At 46.6% G+C, this 13,787-nt stretch overlaps 2 protein-coding genes across 4 annotated transcripts; one reads left to right on the top strand and one right to left on the bottom strand.

Moving 5' to 3' along the window:
* Positions 1-5,009: 5,009 nt before the first annotated feature.
* On the bottom strand, positions 5,010-13,687 carry LOC125507738 (wall-associated receptor kinase 5-like). Of its 2 annotated transcripts, XM_048672229.1 has the most exons (5): positions 13,310-13,687; positions 8,640-8,842; positions 6,805-7,869; positions 6,539-6,721; positions 5,010-6,411 (listed from the first exon to the last, which is right to left on the bottom strand). In XM_048672229.1, the coding sequence occupies exons 3-5, from the start codon at positions 7,748-7,750 to the stop codon at positions 5,258-5,260; spliced, it is 2,283 nt and encodes a 760-aa protein (XP_048528186.1). In that variant the 5' UTR covers positions 7,751-7,869; positions 8,640-8,842; positions 13,310-13,687; the 3' UTR covers positions 5,010-5,257. The 2 variants fall into 2 exon arrangements, with proteins under 2 accessions (XP_048528186.1, XP_048528187.1); XM_048672230.1 differs by lacking the exon at positions 13,310-13,687 and having other exon boundaries at positions 6,805-7,650; positions 8,640-8,768.
* Positions 8,840-12,965, top strand: LOC125507737 (wall-associated receptor kinase 2-like). Of its 2 annotated transcripts, XM_048672228.1 has the most exons (3): positions 8,840-10,638; positions 10,824-11,006; positions 11,097-12,965. In XM_048672228.1, the coding sequence occupies exons 1-3, from the start codon at positions 9,723-9,725 to the stop codon at positions 12,269-12,271; spliced, it is 2,274 nt and encodes a 757-aa protein (XP_048528185.1). In that variant the 5' UTR covers positions 8,840-9,722; the 3' UTR covers positions 12,272-12,965. The 2 variants fall into 2 exon arrangements, with proteins under 2 accessions (XP_048528185.1, XP_048528184.1); XM_048672227.1 differs by having other exon boundaries at positions 10,824-12,965.
* Positions 13,688-13,787: the final 100 nt, after the last annotated feature.

Here is a 13,787-nt window from a genome sequence, read left to right as displayed (position 1 = left end):
GGCGGGAGCGGCCTTCTTCTCCAAGTTGGACCTCCGCGCTGGTTACCACCAGATTCGCATGCGCGCAGGCGACGAAGAGAAGACGGCGTTCAAGACACACCATGGCCATTTCCACTTCAAGGTCATGCCGTTCGGGCTGACGAACGCACCGGCCATGTTCCAGTGCCTGATGAATGAAATCTTCACCAAGTACGTGCGTAAATTCGTGATCATATTTTTGGATGACATTTTGATCTTTAGTGCAACTTTGGAGGAGCACCTGGAGCATCTTCGCCTCGTCCTCACTCTACTCCGCGAGCACCAGCTGTACGCCAAGGAGTCCAAGTGCTCGTTTTCTCAAGATAGCATCTCCTACCTCGGCCACATCATCTCCAAGGACGGCATCGCCACGGACCCGGAGAAGACACAAGCTATGGTGGCATGGCCGACCCCTTCAACTGCCACCGAGCTCTGCGGCTTCCTCGGCCTCACCGGCTACTACCGCAAGTTCATCGAGCACTACGGCATCATTGCCAAGCCGCTCACGAGCTTGCTCACCAAGAAGAGCTTCGAGTGGACCGAGAGAGCACAGGCGGCATTTGACCTCCTCAAGCGCGCCATGGTGACCACGCCGGTGCTCGTGCTCCCAGATTTCGCATGACCGTTCGTGATCGAGACGGACGCTTGCGACACTGGCATGGGCGCGGTGCTGGCACAGGAAGGGCACCCGGTGGCGTTTCTCAGCAAGGCCCTAGGCGTGCGAAATCAGAAGCTGTCGGCGTACGAGAAGGAGTTCATCGCCATCATGATGGCGTCAAAAAGTGGCGTGCGTACTTGCAACGGGGCCCGTTCACCATCGTCATGGATCACAAAAGCCTCTGCAACCTGCAAGATCAGCAGCTCGCCACTGACCTGCAGCGCAAGGCCATGGCCAAGCTGGTGGGACTCCAATTCAAGTTCCGCTATCGTCGCGGCAGTGACAATGGCGCTGCGGATGCCCTCTCTCGCGTGGGTGCGTCTCTGAACCTGGATGCGCTCTCCATCTGCCAGCCCGCATGGGTTCAAGAGGTGGCAAACTCCTACGCCACAGACGCCGAGGCACAGGATCGCCTGGCACGGCTCGCGATCCACAGTCCCGACGACGACGGGTACGAGCTCTACAAGGGACTCATCCGCAAGCAGGAGCGCTTGTGGATCGGCAAGAACACGGCCTTGCGCACCAAGATTATCAGCGCCCTGCACGACAGCGCGGCCGGTGGCCATTCCGGCGCGACGGCCACATACCAACGCATCAAGAAGCTTTTTGTGTGGGACGGCTTGAAGACCGACGTCACCGACTATGTGCAGCAGTGCCCAGTGTGTCAGCACGCCAAGCACGAGCAGTCCAAGCCTGCGGGCACGCTTGCACCCTTGCCCGTGCCGACCGCTCCCTGGCGCGACCTCACCATGGATTTCGTGGAAGGATTGCCGCCATCGGAGGGCTTCGATTCTATCATGGTGGTCGTGGATCGCCTCACCAAATCAGCGCACTTTATTCCGCTTCGTCATCCCTTCAAAGCTCCTCAGGTGGCCAAGGTCTTTTGGGATCATGTCGTCAAGCTGCACGGCATCCCAAGCTCCATCGTCTCCGACCGCGATCGCGTCTTCACCAGCGCTCTCTGGCGCGAACTCTTTGCCAGTGCGGGCACCAAGCTGCTCTTCTCCACTGCATACCACCCCCAGACGGATGGCCAGAGCGAACGCGTCAACCAGTGCATGGAAATGTACTTGCGTTGCGCGGTGCACGACGCGCCCAGGCAATGGCGTCGTTGGCTGCCGACCGCCGAATTCTGGTACAACTCGTCGTTTCACTCCTCGATCAAATGTTCCCCCTTCAAAGCTCTGTACGGCATCGAGCCCAACCTGGGCGCCATGGCACTCTGGGACGACAAGACGATGCCCATGATCGATGGTGAACCGTGGGACTGGGGCGTGCACACGGCAAGGCTGCGAGATCACATTCTGCGTGCCCAACACAGATTCAAGAAGCACGCCGATCAACATCGCACGGAGCGCTCCTTTGAGGTGGGCGACAGTGTTCTCCTCAAGCTCCAACCTTACGCGCAGTCATCAGTGGCGAACCGGCCCTGTGCAAAATTGGCATACAAGTACTTCGGGCCATTCGTAGTGCTCGACAAGATTGGCAAGATGGCGTACAAGCTGGAGTTGCCAGCGGACAGCAGAATCCATCCAGTCTTCCATGTGTCCCAGCTCAAGTCGTTCACCCCGAACTACACTCCGGTCTTCTCCGAGCTGCCGCGTCCTCCAGACCTCGCCGGCCACGACGACGAACCGATGGAGATCCTGGAGCGGCGCATGGTCAAGCGTGGCAACAGTGCTCTAGTGCAGATCAAGGTGCGTTGGCGCAACGACGACACGGTGACGACGTGGGAAGACTATGACACCCTACACCGCCGTTTTCCGCTTACACCGGCGTGGGACGAACCATCTTCCGGCGACGCGGAGCAGTACGCTGAATCTGAAGACGGCGCTCGTTCTGAAGGAGTGGGGAATGTCAAACCTGCATCGCCAGGAGGTGATGCGGTGGACGCGTGATGGTGGGTCCCCTCCGGCCAGTTGGCACGGACCCACCAGTCAGGCCAGGCGGACAAGTGGAGCACCGCTATTTAGCCAGTTGTTGGCCGGTAGACAGGGCATGTGATTTGTATACTGAATTCTGAACCTCTCCTACCTAATCTGTACCTCCTCCCTTGCGAGAACCTTCTCCCCCAAGTCTCGATCTCATCCCCTTTCCCCTTCCAATCCAATCCTGCGAGGATGAGTTCGTGACAATCTCTTCTTGGCACCTCCCTTCGCCGATCCAAACGCCAGACGGCGTCGCCATTTTGGCCAGCGCAAAAGGCCCAAGAATGCATGGGTCCTCCGCGCCCAAGGCGGCGCTACTCGCGACGGAGCCGGCCGGCGCGTCGAACATATGAGGCGCCCAAATTCAGCATCGGCATCTCCGAGGAGCCGCCGCCGCTCGCTCGCTCTTCGAACAGGGCCCTAGCCCTTCAAGTCTCTGCCTCGGCAGCAGCAAGTATCCTCTTAACGGCGGCGCCTCGCGCATCCGCCGACCAGCGGAGACTCCGGCGCAGGGCAGAAGATAGCAAGGACCCCCTCAAAGCGTATTCTGACTTGACGCCAGAGATGTTGATTGACGTAATGCCTGAAGCACAATTTTTCAGGGCCACTTTAATTTGAAGAATTTCATACAAATTCTTTAGGGTTGTCTTTTAAAAATAAAAACAATTTTCTTTAAAGTTTGTAACTGTAGAAAAATTTTAGTGAAAAAATTTATTGGGTGCAACCTCCACATCAATCTAATCAGTTTTCTTTTTTCGAGGATCCGTCTAATCAGTATTTTCTTTTTTGCGAGGATCTGTCTAATTAGTTTTCCTTTTTGTGAGGATCCATCTAACCAGTAACAATATGATCTTTTTATGTAACTATCCCTAGTTTTTATTTTTAAGATGTACACCCATAAGCATACATAATGATACAGAAATGAAACACATATAAGCAACAGAAAACAAGTAGGATACAAGTGCTTGTACTGCTGCATACCACCCTCGTTGTAACTACCAAGCACTCACGACCTTCACCGTCGCCGGAGAAGAGCTCCAAAATTGGTCCACATCTTAGCACTGAAGAGACCCCTAGCCAGTAGGCGTTAACAAGCCGTGATAAATACCGACCCCGAAAGACTAGATTTAGCCCGATAAAGAACATCGGCCGGAGGTGCCCTCCGAGACTGCTCAATGTTGGATCCGAGGCCAACACCAACCCGCTCTTCAACAAACGGCCCGATCCTCCGCCATCTTCCACATATCCACAACAATCATCACCATCGCACTCCAAGAGTAGCCCATCCCCGCCATCACCCCATGCCGGATCGAAGCCGCTCCAACAGCTTCATCAAAGCATATTTTGACTTGACGCTAGAGATGTTGATTGACGTAATTTCTCAAGCACATTTTTCAGGGTCACTTTAATTTAAAGAATTTCATAAAAAGTTGTAGGATTGTAATTAAAAAATGATTTTCTTTAAAAATTGTAAGTTTGCAACTGTAGAACCTTTTTTAACTGTAAAATGTATCTAATCTAATCAGATATTTTTTCAAGGATCCATCTAATAAGTTAGAATAGGATTTTTCAAGTAATTGATCCTACTCACAGTGTGTTTAATTATCTATGCCTACCTAATAACAAAGAGGTTATTGGTTCTTGCGGTACGTTGCGGAAATTGTCTCCAAAGTTGCAGTTACCCACCAATATCACATATAAGTGATAAAAAAATGTTTCATACCGGGGAATCCCCGCCTAGGCCGACCCATCCGGTAGGACCTCCTATACTATGGTCTGCATTGGGAGAAGATGCAGCACGCCCGTTTGGGCCAGCCCATGTCCGGGCGGCCTGTTTTTTTTTGTTTTTTTTCCTTTTCCTTTTCCGTTGCTTTTTTGCTTTATATGGTTTGGAATTAAAAAGGTTCCAAAAATTAAAACAAATGAGAATTTTGATATAATATGTTTAATAAATCATAAAATGTGTGTGGGTTCAAAAAATATCCATGATTTTATAAAAAAATGTTTGCTTATTCAAAAACTATGCTTGACTTACAAAATAGTTTATTTGTTCATAAAATATTCGCTGATTTAGAAAATGATCATGCATTTTAAAAAATATTCGTTAAATCAAATAATGTTCGTGAATTTCAAAAATTGTTCCACCAATTTTTAAAACAATGTTCGTTCGTTCTAGAAATGTTCTAAAGAAAATTGTTTAAGAAGTTCACATTTTTTTAAAAAAGATTGCAAATAGTATAAAATGTTCATGAATTCAAAAAATGTTCTTGATTTTAGAAAATGTTCAAAAATTTGTAAAAGTGTTCATGAGTTTGAAAAATATTCACGATTTCAAATATGTTCACGAGTTTTAGAAAATGTTTATGATTTTTCACAAAATTGAGAGTTATAGTACATCTCAGTGATGCAGCAAAATGTGATCATGGCTATTGAAGATTATGAATTTTTTTTCTGCCGTTGCAACACCGGATCCTTTTGCTAGTACTACCCCGTAAACAAATATAAGAGCGTTTAGATAAATAGTGATCTAAACGCTCTTATATTTGTTTACTGAGGGAGTATCACATAAACACACCATACAAATCCCACAAACACACAAACTGTTCGTACAAAGTACGAACGATACAAGAACATAAACGCCCAGCGCCAGTTCTCACGTCTCCAAGCTCCCATCTGTCACCTCGGCCGAAGGAAGAACCACCGGCGACAGGGATCCTCCACCGAAGTCATCATCCTTGTCACCATCACCGGCCTGGCGCATCTGGATCCTCCACAGCACCTGCAGCCGCTCCGCGACTTCCTTCATCGTCGGCCTGTCGTCTCCTCTCACGCTCAGGCAGTGCACCGCGAGGGCCGCGAGCTTCTCAACGACCACCATAGCGGCGGCATCCTCTGCGATCTCAGAGTCGAGCATCTTCAGGTGCATGTTCTGGTCGAACATCAGGAGGAAACTATGGGACAAGGATCTCTTCTCCTTGGAGGACCTATCGGCATACAGAGCCCTCTTCCTCGTCAACAGCTCGAGGAGAACGACACCAAAGCTGTACACATCACTCTTGTCGGTGAGGACATGGCTGATGAAGCTCTCAGGGTCGAGGTAGCCGAGGGTTCCCTGGACGAGCATGATGAACTCGCTTTCGTCCATGGACTTGAGCGCCGATGCTCCAAAGTCTGCAACCTTGGCGTGGCGCTGATCGTCGAGCAGAATGTTGGCGGATTTGACATCCCCGTGCAAAATTGTGCGGGATGTCGATGAGTGCAGGTAAGCAAGAGCTTCTGCTGATTGTGTGGCGATCTTCAGGCGGAGATCAAGTGGAATTGGTGACAGATTGTGATCAGGCCCACCATGAAGAAACTCATATAGTGTCCCATTGGAGACGAACTCATATACCAACACTGGGACATCTATATCCAGGCAACAGCCTAATAACCTCACGATGTTCCGGTGGTTGATCTGCGACAAGATTATGATCTCATTTACGAACTCATCCCTGCAATCATCATCAATCACTTTGGACTTCTTTATAGCAACCTCTCTGAGGTCATCCAAAGTACCCTTGTAGACCATTCCATGGCCGCCGCATCCAAGAACTCGATCTTCGTTGTAGTTGTCAGTGGCTATCTTGATCTCCTTTTCTGTGAGTATGCGGACGGTGTCAACCTGCCTTGACCTCATCTCATCATATAACATGAGCCCTCCATTTTGTTTGAAATACTCGTCTTTCTCCTTCCTGTGCTTTTTTCTTTGTAATTGCATAGCCAAAAAGCATGCCAAGGATATTATCACAACGGCAGAAACGCTCAAGCCTGCAAAATCATATAATTTTATTTAGGCATGTGAAATTGATATTGAGATGTTTCAACTCATCAAATCAAGGAGAAATATATGAATCTGTAAGTTAGACAAAACAAAACAAACGAGAGTTGAACTTGCCTATCAACAGCTGTTCATCTCGAGAATACAGAGGTCGGCATCCGAACTTTGTACCATCAGACTTGGTTCTTTTCTTGCATTTACAATCATAGCCTCCTGGAGTGTTAAGACAGACTCCGTTCCTGCAAGGATACAACTCTTCGTATTTGGGGTCCTGCTCACGCAGCATGCATTCATCTATATCTGAACATGATCAACAAAACCATTGCACGCAATCAGGTAAGTCAAACTGCTTGCTATGTATGACCTACAAGTACAGTAGTTACCTTGACAACCGTTGTTCAGGTAGGCGTTACCCTCGTAACCAGGGGAGCAATGGCACAAGTACCCAGGTCCATTGCTCGCACTCTCGCAGTAACTGTTTGCACTGACACATGCATAGTTTCTTTGCTCCAGGCATGATCCGTTCCTAACCGCCCAGTTCACGATGACAGGTGCACCGTCCTTTGCCCTGTTGTTGATGAACCCAAGCTCGCCAGCGAGGTCACGACGCTGGAACCTGTACCATCCGACCTCAGCGACCATGGCATAGAAGCATGGATTGAATCCCCACACACTGCTACTGTTAATCGGAAACGCCACATTGAAGGCGGTGAGGTTGGTCGGGATGGATGCCTCACAGCAGCCCGTCCCAGTGCATGGTGCTCCGTCGTCTGATGCACCACTGGCACCATCGCAGTAGGAGTAGCAGCCAGCAAGGTACTGGCTCGTGCCTCCACGGAAACCACCAACAAGACCCAGAGTATTGCAGCCAATAACCATAAAGCGGTTGCGCCCAGGGGATGGGAGGAATGGCGTGTCCTCCAGGCCGAACCCCACGGTGTTGTTATTGCTCGCCGATACGGTTGCACTTGATGTGAAGCAGATGTAGCTGACAGGGATGAGCACCCTCATCTCTCCGCGCTCCAGCGAGATATCAGCAACGTTGACGGCCACATCGGCTGGCCCCCCAACCGTCGGCCGCAGCGGGTGGGAGGTGTTTTCGCAGTCGAGATTGAAGAAGCTGCTGAGGCTGACCGCGGCACACTGTGCGCCGATGCCAAAGGGGTAAGGGATGGGCACATCACCGCACCTGTCAGGGCAGCCTGGGAGCGCCAGGGACATGGCACCACCCGCAGGTTTTGCCAATGCCATCACCAGGAAGACTACAATTAGTTTCAGGTAGAGCATTACAACCAGAGCTGGTGTTTGCTGCTGCAAGGTTAGATGCATGGCTCACGCCATCCCTTGCTTAATTTGGCGATTGTGTTGAGTGTGCTGACTGCTGAGCCCCATGCTTCTCCTTTTATGAGATAAATTGCACCTTAGCATACCACGCAATCAGACTCGGCCTATACAACAGATACAGTCACATCAACTCAAGTATTCAAAGGTGAATTCCGATCAAGTAAAAGTCTAAATCCACGTTGCAGTATGATGGTTGATATGTCCAACCTTTTTATTTTGTTTTTTCGAGATGAGCTGGTGTATGTATGTTAAAATGGTCTGACTAGCTAGGTGGTGGTTTGTCCTAGTCAAGTATTGACCTCACCCCAAGTAAAGTCTATGTGCAAGGTGTTGCCATTTTTCCCTTAAATAGTGAGTCAAAGCCTCAGCCTAATATGAATAATTCTCTTGTTAGATGTCAGAATTTACTACTTAGACGCATGCAGTGATGTACAACGGGCTAAATCGACAGGAGGTAGAACTTTGTTTTAGCCGTCCCAATTAAGCACATCTGGACAGAAGTTGTAGCAGAATACCATAATACTGAATTACTGGTATCATGTATCTGTTTGTACCATAAAAAAGTCTAGTTTTGATTATTATTACTATTATCCGAGGTAAGAATTACCTAGTTAACTCGGATCATGCCCATCCTATAACTAGGGTAAACCTCACGTAACGTAGCTACATGCTAGAATATATGTGTGTGTGTTTTCAGAAGTAGAATAGCATACGTTGTATAGCTCTACACGGTATAGCTCTAAAGTCTTCAAGACGAATTTTCTTATGCAAGAATTATATATTAGACACCTTGACCAGTTCAATTCCCAGAAATTGTGAAGAAACCGCATGCACCAAAATTTACTAACATTAGCTTATGAGGACCGTTCAGTACCTGTTTGGAGCTAGATAGGATAGTCTGGGACCAGTTCTGATGCTTGCATGCATATTCGGCTTCCAAGTCCCAACCGGACTGAAGCTAGGCTCACACTCGTCAGCATGCGTGTAAACAGTCCATTTTTTCAGGCCAGGGGGGCTTCAGCATGCAACCTCCAGGGTATCACTTTGGCGCATCTGCGCAAGGATCATCGTTTCTCCCTGCCACAACAGCAAAAAACCTAATGCCTGTGAAAGCTGTGAACGGAGATAAACGGTTGAACAGTCAAAATATTTTCAGATTTCAGCCTAGTTATGCACTTCAAACTATTGCTGGCTAAGCTTATCTTGACTTTTCAAGCTGATCGACTAGTGCTTCCATCTAGTTTGTTATGTAGAAGTTCCAAACTACGGTATCTGACCAAACAGATATGACATGCATTCACATGTGGGACATTAAACTACGAGCTATACTTTGACTGGCATATGAATAACCTATAAACCGGTGAAGACTTTTCTAAATTATAAGTGAACTAATCAGAACAACATATAAACCATCATCCTTTACTCAATTTCAGAGAAACCTTCAATAGAAACGTGGGAGCGAACTAATCAAAAATATTATATGCATTGTGATTTTCAACTCTCAATACTAAACAATACAAATGGGTGACAAGATTTATCCAAAATATAAGCAACTCTGGTATCACTTTCTTTCACTCTCAGACACTTGTCAATACAAAGGACTAAACAAACTATATTTCTGTTTCTTAATAAGCACTGCGTTTTCCAACTTTGAACACTTAAACAATACAAAATTCAGGTAGAAGTATCCCATTCAACGCTGATCTCACCCACGAAATAGTTTATTTTTCTCAAACACACCTAAGTGTGCGCCGCTGTCACCCATGAAATAGTTAATCAACAATTATACAAATCAACTGTAAATAGTAGCTCATACATAAGCACCAGTCTGAGGATCCATGGTCTATCAAGCCTAGGGTACACAATCAGATAGCAACGAAGGAAAATGGGATAGCGTTGCCTAAGTTGGCAAGTTAGAAAGACAGCGCCGCAGGAAGTAACCACCAAGTTTCCAACCATGAAAGAAGCATTCATCCTCCTGATTCTCATCGCCTTCAAAGTGGCGGCGCTATCTGCAACCACTTCTGGGATCTCCATAGCGTTGCCGGGGTGCCCTGACAAGTGTGGCAACGTGTCAATCCCATACCCTTTTGGCATCGGCAATGGCTGCGCCGCAGCTAGCTTGAACAGCTACTTCACCGTCACCTGTAACAGCACCTTCCAACCCCCACGACCAATGATTGGTGGCCCTTCGGGGTTATCAGAGATCATTGACATCTCCCTGGAGCGTGCTGAGATGCGTGTTTACGGCCCCGTCAGCTACAACTGCTTCGCGTCGAACACCACAATCATGGACAACTACACCAGCGGCTTCAACTTGGTGGGTACGCCGTTCATCCCCTCAACCAAACGCAACCGCTTCATGGTCATTGGCTGCAACACCATGGGTATCATTGGTGGCTACCTGCACAGCAACCCAGACCTGTATGTGGCCGGCTGCTACTCCTACTGCCAGGGCATCAACAGCACGTCTAACGGTGCCCCGTGCACTGGGAAGGGCTGCTGCGAAACCACCATCACCCCAAACCTCACCGACTTTGCGGCGCTCTTGATCATCAACCAGAGCAGTGTATGGACATTCAACCCATGCTTCTACGCTATGCTTGCAGAGGTTGGATGGTACAGCTTCAGGCAGCAGGACCTTGTCGGGCGTCTTGGGTTCATCAACGAGAGAGCCAAGAGAGGTGTCCCTGTTATTGCTGACTGGACCATCAGAAATGGCTCCTGCCCAAAGGATGGAGCAACGGCGCCAATGGGTTATGCATGTGTCAGTTCAAACAGCTATTGTGTGGGTGCAACCAATGGCCCAGGCTACATGTGCAACTGTTCTGAAGGATATGAGGGCAATCCTTATCTCCCCAGAGGCTGTCAAGGTGAATTATTTACTAATGGAATTTCTCTTAATTTTAGAAATCGGGATAAGCAACTGTCACTGCAAGCATATTTCAGTAGATTTTTGTTCCTTCTTAAAAAAATCTTTAGCTTCCTTAATATATTTTAAGTTTTGGTTTAATTATGGCTTTATGCCACTATATATTAAATTTATAATTCTTTTCAGACATAGATGAGTGCAAGCTGCATAAGCAAAACTCCAAGTATACAGAATTATACCCATGCAGAAATGGGGTATGTCGCAACATACCAGGAGGTTATGTATGCAAATGCGGGATAGGAAAAAAATCAGATAGCAAAAATTCCGGATGTCAACCTGTGCTAACCCAAGCTGAACAGGTGGTTATAGGTAAGCAACATACCCGAGGGTATACTCTTTCTTTATCCAAGGTGCATTTACATGCTTTTGATGAGTTGAAGCATCATAATCATTCTGCAGGCCTCAGTGTTTCCTCAGTTGTGGTGATAGCATTGGCATGCCTGTTGGCCATGAAATTTCAAAGAAGAAAGCACAGGAAGGAGAAGGACGAGTATTTTAAACAAAATGGAGGTCTGAAATTATATGATGAGATGAGGTCAAGGCAAGTGGACACCTTTCATATACTTACAGAGAAAGAGGTAAAGAAAGCCACAGAAAACTACAGCAACGATCGAGTTCTTGGTTGTGGGGGTCATGGAATGGTTTACAGAGGAACTTTAGGTGATGGCAAAGAAGTTGCCATAAAGAAGTCCAAAGTAATCAACGACGACTGCAGAGAAGAATTTGTAAATGAGATAATAATATTGTCACAGATTAACCATAGGAACATCGTGAGGTTACTTGGTTGCTGCTTGGAGGTAGACGTTCCAATGTTGGTGTATGAGTTCGTATCCAATGGTACCCTCTTTGAGTTCCTTCATAGCAATGATCATAAATCAATAATCCCATTGGATCTTCGACTGAAGATTGCTACACAATCAGCAGAGGCCCTTGCTTACATCCATTCATCAACTTCTCGCACAATTCTGCATGGGGATGTCAAATCACTCAATATACTTTTGGATAATGAATACAATGCAAAAGTTGCAGATTTTGGAGCATCGGCACTGAAGCCCATAGACAAGGATGATTTCATCATGTTTATCCAAGGAACTCTTGGGTACCTTGACCCTGAGTCTTTTGTCAGTCATCACCTTACTGACAGAAGCGATGTCTACAGTTTTGGGGTTGTTCTTCTAGAGCTACTAACAAGAAAGAAGGCTATATTCATTGATAATCTTAATGAACAGAAAGCGCTATCGCATGCCTTCCTCATGACGTTTCACCAGAAGAAGCTCCGCGATATATTGGATGATGATATAATAGAAGATGAAGTTACGGTGGTGCTCGAGAAACTAGCTGAACTCGTCATGCATTGTTTGAACCCAAGAGGAGATGAGAGGCCAACAATGAAGGAAGTAGCAGAGCGTTTGCAAATGTTGAGGAGAATCCAGATGCAGCAAGTCACCACACCAAATCCTATGAGGACGCAATACCCTGATGGAGAATCATCAATGTCTATAGCTTCTGACGAAATGAAATACCAGAGCACCAACACAGCCAAATTGGTCCTAGATGTAGATCGTGCAAGATGACTACTGTATGTATCTTCCTTGGCCTGCTGGGGTAACAGTGAATGTACTTTCTTGTGAAACACTAGTCACATCTTTCATTATCACTGTATCTGTTTCTTTATGTATAATGGTTATCTCATGATTTCTAGGACAGCTCTGTAATTATGCTGCTGTGTGTACACATAGTTCATCAACAGTCATGGATTTTGTCTATTTCTAGTACAATTTCTTAGAAATCTACCAGCTTCAATTTTACTCACTGGTTCATATAAAATATTTAGTGCATGTTGAGTGCATACGTTTTAAGGCATTTGGGCATGATTGGGTTGATCTCCAGAATAGTCTTGGCGTATTACACACATGCCCCGCAAATTACTCTTTAGAATTAAGAAATTATTAACCACCAGGCGAAATCATCTGCTCATCTGCACCTAAGCCAGCTGCAATAGACAATGACAGCTGCTGGTCACCAGGCTGGAGCCCTATAGCTGAGGCCAGCAGGAAAAGCACATAGGTGAAGGTTGAAGCCCCGCTTTGCTCATTGGTGATGTTGAGCTGAAGGTTGGATATGCAGAACCCAGGAAATGTATTGTGGTCCAGAAAGCATGATATCACTGAGCCCAAGGTGCTTTTAACCACCCGTAAGTGGACTTAGTTGATGCGGCATCATATATCACGTACAGTTTTGGGTCGAGGACTGGGGCTGAAGAAGATAACAACTGAATACAAATCTTCACAGGGAGCTCATCTTTTTCATCGATAATAGAATCACAATAACTCAAGGAAGAGAAAACCCGGCATACCTAATAAGGCGCCTAATAGACTACTGCCATCTAGACTGCAGGAAAACAACTACACGCATCTAGCCTACCCAGGCATCTGGACTGAAGGAAATATAACAAAGCCAAAAAAAAACAGAGAAAGGTTCTAGAATCATACTCCAATATGGTACAGCTGTTTCTAAGACTAACTAGGGTCAATTATGCAGAGGGCAATCCATGTATCTATTTTGATAAATGAAAAAATGCACAGGGTCACATAGCTTATTTGATCACGTACCTTATTACATATATAGATCAAATGTAGATGTGCAAGTCATGAAGAGCCAATTGAACAGGTATCAATTCCCTGCACATACAAATTATAACACGTGAGTGAGTACAGGTACCCCTCAGATAAGTCAGCATGTGCCAAATATATCATGATTATCCTAAGACGGCATTAGCTCGATGTCAAGCTATGCAAATATTCAAATATGCTCTCAAATGTTAGCATCTAAATTTTCTTAGGAATATCCTCCTGACAACAAGTGTTATAAGTCATAACATCATGACATTAGCATAAAGCAAAAGAATGACATTTGGGGAAATGGAAAGGATTGCTTGAACTGTGGAAAAGCAACCAACCTGATCAAACATGTGTATGGTGAGGCTATTCACAACTTGAGTGGATGACGTAATATATTGGTCAAGTAAATATTAGAGAGCACATGATCAACAAAACCATCGTCCTTATACACCTTAGTTACCAGAGAAAT

This window comes from Triticum urartu, chromosome 5 (genome assembly GCF_003073215.2).
Source record: "Triticum urartu cultivar G1812 chromosome 5, Tu2.1, whole genome shotgun sequence".
Taxonomy (NCBI): domain Eukaryota; kingdom Viridiplantae; phylum Streptophyta; class Magnoliopsida; order Poales; family Poaceae; genus Triticum; species Triticum urartu.
The sequence above is the reverse complement of the archived record's forward strand: the minus strand, read 5'-3'. Positions and strand labels throughout refer to the sequence as shown.

What these genes read in the sequence shown, in the direction of transcription:
- LOC125507738 (XM_048672229.1), bottom strand. Translation starts at nt 7,750, where the DNA reads ATGCATCTAACCTTGCAGCAGCAAACACCAGCTCTGGTTGTAATGCTC. An exon ending in CCTGAACAACGGTTGTCAAG is followed by an intron (nt 6,722 to 6,804) that starts GTAACTACTGTA and finishes GATCATGTTCAG; the next exon opens with ATATAGATGAATGCATGCTG. An exon ending in AGATGAACAGCTGTTGATAG is followed by an intron (nt 6,412 to 6,538) that starts GCAAGTTCAACT and finishes ATGATTTTGCAG; the next exon opens with GCTTGAGCGTTTCTGCCGTT.
- LOC125507737 (XM_048672227.1), top strand. Translation starts at nt 9,723, where the DNA reads ATGAAAGAAGCATTCATCCTCCTGATTCTCATCGCCTTCAAAGTGGCG. An exon ending in TCTCCCCAGAGGCTGTCAAG is followed by an intron (nt 10,639 to 10,823) that starts GTGAATTATTTA and finishes AATTCTTTTCAG; the next exon opens with ACATAGATGAGTGCAAGCTG.